General features: G+C 36.0%; 1 protein-coding gene across 1 annotated transcript in view; it reads right to left on the bottom strand.

Annotated features, from left to right (window-relative positions):
- Positions 1–5,232: 5,232 nt before the first annotated feature.
- Positions 5,233–6,000, bottom strand: part of U2SURP (U2 snRNP associated SURP domain containing) — a 42,121-nt gene continuing 41,353 nt past the window's right edge. The window contains exon 27 of the mRNA XM_085298641.1: positions 5,233–5,746. Within this exon, the coding sequence (XP_085154767.1) occupies positions 5,608–5,746 (139 nt within the window). The 3' untranslated portion in view covers positions 5,233–5,607. The remainder of the gene's footprint in view (positions 5,747–6,000) is intronic.

Here is a 6,000-nt window from a genome sequence, read left to right as displayed (position 1 = left end):
AAGAAGTGATAAATGCAACCAGCTTACCCGTGAAAGTTGACTGTGCTCTGACAGAAGCAGATGGAAGGAAAATAGTATGCAATTGTTTAAGATGTGTGTCCTACGCAGGAAAAATATATCTGAATAAAATTAAATTAGCCTTTTTTTTTTTTTTTTTTTTTTTTTTTAACAAAAGCAGCTTACTCAATAATATACTATAAGGCTGGTAGTACTTCATGCAGCAATGAGGAAAAAAAAGAATTTCCAAATATTACTATGGGTCATTTTAATAAAATCTACTAAACTTAGGAACTCCACAGCCTTGTTCAGGAAACTAAATTCTGAGCTAGTTTCCAGGGTTTGCCTCCTAAAATCAAGTCCATAATTTGGTAAACCTCAGGATACTGAACACCATGTGTTAAAAAAAAAAAAAAAAAAATCCTCGTACAGAAATTCTCATATAGATTCCACTGCAGCTGTCTTCAGCTACATTACACAGAATTCAGTTCACTTGCTGGACCTTCATAACCACCCAACATTCTAGATTTTTTAACAAAGAAAATACAGAGAAACTACATCAAATTTTACAAAAAAGGACAGCCTTCAAAAACTACTTTTGCCTTAATGCTGTCAAATACGTAAGTCTTTATGCAAGTATTTGGTACAGAACCACACTAGTTGAAACAACCAACCTCCTACCCAAACTCCTCAAGCGGCAATACAACAGCTCAGCAAGCCAGCAATCTGGAATTAGACACAAAATTCAGACCTTAATACATCTACAAAAATACCACACACTGCTTCTATTTTTTATTTTTTGAAAATATCAACTCCTCCAAAAGACCATATGCACATGAGGACAAAAAAANAAAAAAAAAAAAAAAAAAAAAAAAAAAAAACCCAACACCAAAAAACACAAAAAAGCTGCCTAAACTAATCAAAGATACTCAGAATAAATCTGCCATTTTCGGCTGACCTTGATTTCACATACACAGGATACAACAGGTTTCAATTAATGTTACAGAAACACAGAAACACATTCAAGATACTTCCTTTTATAGGTACAGTTCCAGGAAAGCACTATCTTTTTTAAGAGGCAAAGAACATCCCTTAACCCCCCCAATCCTAAATATAAAACTAGATTTTCCACTTCAGTGGTCTGTAACTTAGTTGTCTCAAGTTGCATAAAAGTTTTGATACAATTTTTAGACAGTTTTGCTTTAAAATCTGGCTCAGAAGTTTATTAAATAAAATCACTACAAGTTTGAAAACTATCCAGTCTTGAGGTCTTGACGCAACTGCCAGTGTGTTTTTTAAGGCAATAAAAATCTTGGTTTTCATCCAAGAGATATCGATTTTTTAAAAGAAGAAGTGATGCAAAAACATTAGAGGAAATACACCCCAACGTATTTCCTCAAAAACTAAGATGGCAGGGGGCAAGGCTGTTTTAAAGAAAGCTATTGGGGTCAAGTTCTACCTGGGGGTTAGCTACTTCAAATTACTAGCTTTTTTAAGAAGTCTGATCCACGACAGTATCAGCATAACCCTATGAGAATTCTCTACAAGAAACTAAACTAGGTCAGTTCAAGACAGGCTAGCAAAATAATAAAGTACTTAGTTGGGAGTACATGCAGAAAATATCCAGCACAATGAATATAACAATCAAGCACCTTTAAAGGGTTTCACTCGAACCTAGGTAGAACTCTTGCATTAATACAGCAACAGATCTATAATTGCAAAAGCAGTACAGTCCTTGTCACTGGGACTGCGGACCAGCTAAGCCTGAAGTGGTTACAATTCTAAACACATGTTCTGGAAAGTATAATTTGTTACTCTTGTTTGTGTTTTAGTCTTGCTCTTCTTTTTTTTTTTTTTTTGTTACTCTTGTTTGTGTTTTAGTCTTGCTCTTCTTTTTTTTTTTTCCTTTTTTTTTTTTTAATGCAGTGACTAATGCCTTAAGTAATAGCCTGAAATGGACTTTCAGAAACCAACTCTTCTTCAAATAGTTTTGAGAAAAGGTGTATGCAGCTGGCGTGCAGAGAAGTCAGAGGAAGCCGCAGAGTTTAAAAAGACAAGTTAAAACTTCAAACGCTTCACTAATACTCATAAGAAAAACAAACACCGTGATTGTCGGAAGGAGGCTCTATGCAACCAAGCAGCTTTTTGTTCCATCTAGATAAGACCCACACGCTGAAAGTGTGATCTGGTTAATCTTACAAAAGCAGGCGCACGAGTCAGGACTGGAGAGAAACCACAGGGCTGACCCGGCAGCTCTTCACCTCGGCGGCCTTTGCTTGACCRCCACAAGGTCCTGTAACGTCAAGCGTATGGAGAAGGGGTACGCGTCACCCAAGCACAGCACCGGTCACACACTCCGTCCGTAACCGGGGGCACAAAACGCCTCTTCAGGTTGTAATCCCCCCCCCACCGCCACCCAAAAAGGCCACACTGAGCTACACGTCGCCAGCCGGCATCTCAGGCTCTGGGCCCGAGCTCGGCCGCGCCAGAACTCCCCYGCAGCGAGCAGCATTCTCCTTCCCTGATTTGCGTAAATCTAAGCATTAAGAGCAGGAATACTTACCTTTGCGATCATCCGTAAGGCAGGGCAGGAGCACGACAGGACGGAGAAATCCCTTCTCCACTCACCTCCCACCCCCCTTCCACAGGAAGGGGTCCGACACCCCACCGAACGTGGAATACTAACAGATCTTGAGCTCTCTTCTTACCGCATCACAAAAAAAAGCTGTTTAAAAATGCTGGATCATACCTCTTCTGCTCAGAGCTTGCTTTCAGGATGATTCACCTCAGTACCACCTTCCAAACCCCATAATCAACGCTACAGAAGTTACTCCTATTCTACACAGGGTAGCCAATTTTTCATCATTTCACCTCAAAATGCTGCATAAACAAGTCACACAGTAATGGCACACTCAGACTACACCTAGCCACTGCAACATGACCCAACTAGCGACAAAAAATAAATTTCACTGGCAGCCTAGTTTTCCTTCTTCAATAGTAATTTGAATTCTTTCATAAAATATTTTTTTTCAGATACTCATCTCCTGCTCCTCCTTTTTTTGCAGAAAAGCCAAGCTATGAAMAAAACTATTTATAAAACAAGAAAATAAAAAGAGGAAATGGGATCAAAAGATGTTCCTTTCAGAAGAAAAATACAGGCCCTTGGCTAACTATATGGATTCTCAATAGCTCTTGAAAGTCTATTAGCAACACAACAGCTTTTCTAAAGCTAGGGATACAAAGCAAGAACAAGAGATGAGAGAATGATCACACAAATGGTATTTATGGAATAAAGATACTGATAAATGCTATTACAGAATAAAGCCRTTACAAAATAAAATCTAACAAGTGTACTCCTATAGCTCCTTTGCTTGAATTTTTCATAATCACTGGTAAGAATTTCATAAAAGCTGAAATCAAAATTATCGATAAGTATGGCTAACCTATATGCTAAATTGTTTTCCACCCTGAGGATTTTGAACTATTATATGAAATATGCAGTTGATTCTGAACATACGATACTCCTATAATAAACCATCTTCATCCTCATTTCACCTAGAGCATCGTAATTTATTATTCCATTAACTCCTTTTGTAAACAATTCCAGGCAAAAAAAWTTTGTGTGTGTGTGTGTTACGTCAATGGGATCTAAAATTAACTTTTTTCTATTGTGAAGTTAGGATTCTTCCTRTCTGCAATCAATTTTTTAGTATTACTTATATAATCTAGTCTATGTCAGGTCCGAATAGACTGCTCTTAAGAAAAAGGCGATTTAGATAATTTCTCATAGTTTACTTCCCAACATCTGTACATCTGAAACACCTTACACTACAGAGAAAAAGAAAATTACAAAAAATAAACTCTGCATATTTCTAAAACAGATTCTTCATAATATAAACATATACCGAGTATTCTTTTCCCATTATTAATACAGGTATTCAAAACCCACTCCAAGAAAGTCTTCACAGTATACATGTATTCTCTGTGCTTGCAGTATTCTAGAACATCTCTCAGTTCTTGCTTAGCCAAGTTTTCAGTAATTTTTCACTTAGTTCTCACATTTACAACAATTTATACAGCATTATAACAAAGTCTCCCATTTGGAAAAATTGAAGAAAACGGGTTTTTTTTAATTAAATATGCAGGCTTTTCAAAAGACATATTAGATCCTGCTTTGTAAAGTGTTGTTTTTTAGTCTCTCTCTCTATATATAAAGATTTTCCCTGTCACATTTACAAAATCCTAACAACGTAAAACTGTAGATACACAAGTATAGCAGCAGGCCATCATCCAGCACTGTGCCTGTAATAGGCATAGCTTTTGCTCTTAGAAACAGTTCACAGGAGGCCAGATCCCTTTTAATTTTATATTTTTATTAGAATCTGCCTACACCTCCAAGTATAAACACTGAACCCTCCCCGTTTCTCCCCCCTCCACCCCACCCAGAGAGAAAAAAAAAATTGCATGARAAACCAAGGTGAAGCGATTTAAAGCCACTTCAATCTCCATCACATAGAACAGGTTTGAAGGAGAAAGCCTAACATTGAAAAAAAGTTAAACAGCCTCTTGATTCCAAAATATTAATAAATAAAATATGTAATAAAAAATTAATTTCTTCTATTTTGAAGAATTTCCACAACAGAGGAATAAATTCAATAAAATAATGTAAAAGTTGTCCTTTTGGAGTAAAAATCAGTTTTAGAAAACAAGAACATACTGTTGGTTGCAATTATTGTACCTATAATTGAAGAAGTCACTGAGTCTCAGGCTTGCTTTTCCTTATATTGTTCCCAGTGCATGCCATAAATATTGCTCATTACCAATACATCATATATATATATATGATACACACACACACACACATATATATATGATGTACCTGTGCTGAGGCGCATTTTAAAAATGAACAAATAATTACTCTGGTTTCAGAAATATTCCCTGCTATTAAAATGAAGAAATACCATTAAGCAAAATTTACTTTTAAAGCTTATCATAGTAGGTAYCAAACTCTTCAACTGTTCCTAGAGTAAAATACCATGATAGGAATAAACCCCATCCACTGGATTCAAAAGGTGCTTTTTTATCTGGATAGTCAAACTTGTGAAAACAGAAACAAAGCTAGTACTATACTGAAAGATCTGAACACCATAGTATGTCTGAAATACACAGTACTTCCAAACAAACTATGAATTCCTTTACAGATTTGTATCACCAGTGGGGCAAGAAAACAACATATTAATTTTCTGTTCAGATTTTATTTGAAATCTAATTCAAATTGTCAAAGCTACAAAAGGGGGAACATTTGAGTTATTTCTGCTATGTCACAACATTCTAAAACAAAATATCACTACTGCCAGCAGATCAGTTACACACATTTTTGATGAAACTTCTAAACACAAAAATGTTTCATTTGGGAAATAGCCACAATGAAGATATTTTGTACAATATAAAACAATGACAGGTCTACAGATGCAGATACTCATGAGTATACACGTGCATTCACAAAAAAAAAAAATCAGGAATGCTTTTTTGTTTTTAAACAGACTGTTCAGGCACAAAAACAAAACCGCATTTCCAGTAAGTGACAGCATCATAAAAATATTAACATTGTCAGTGTTTGCTTTTCTTCGACTTCTTGTGAGATCTGTGAGGAGAACGGGACTGAGACCTGGACTTTTTCCCTGACTTTTTAGGGGATCTGGATCTTGATCTTCTCGATCTTTTGGGTGTTCTGGAGCCAGACGGTGACCTGGAAAATAAAATTTTGTATCAGATACTAATTGATAATACCAACTTTTTCTACAAGCATTTGATGTTCAGTTTTTGAGTTAATCTAGGCAGAAATATTTCTGTCACTAGTAATAGGAAATCATAGATTAAACATCTTGTTTTTTGATAACAGGGCAACTTTTGCATAAGGTTTTTAGTACATTTTGGCTTAATTTTGGGGCTCAGAACGTACAAGAAAAGTAACACTGACTCATGTCATTCTTAAACCAACTT

Source organism: Rhea americana, unplaced genomic scaffold (genome assembly GCF_003343005.1).
Source record: "Rhea americana isolate MKP2758 unplaced genomic scaffold, rheAme1 scaffold_14, whole genome shotgun sequence".
Lineage (NCBI taxonomy): Eukaryota > Metazoa > Chordata > Aves > Rheiformes > Rheidae > Rhea > Rhea americana.
Note: the sequence above shows the minus strand (reverse complement) of the source record. Positions and strands in the feature narration are given on the sequence as shown.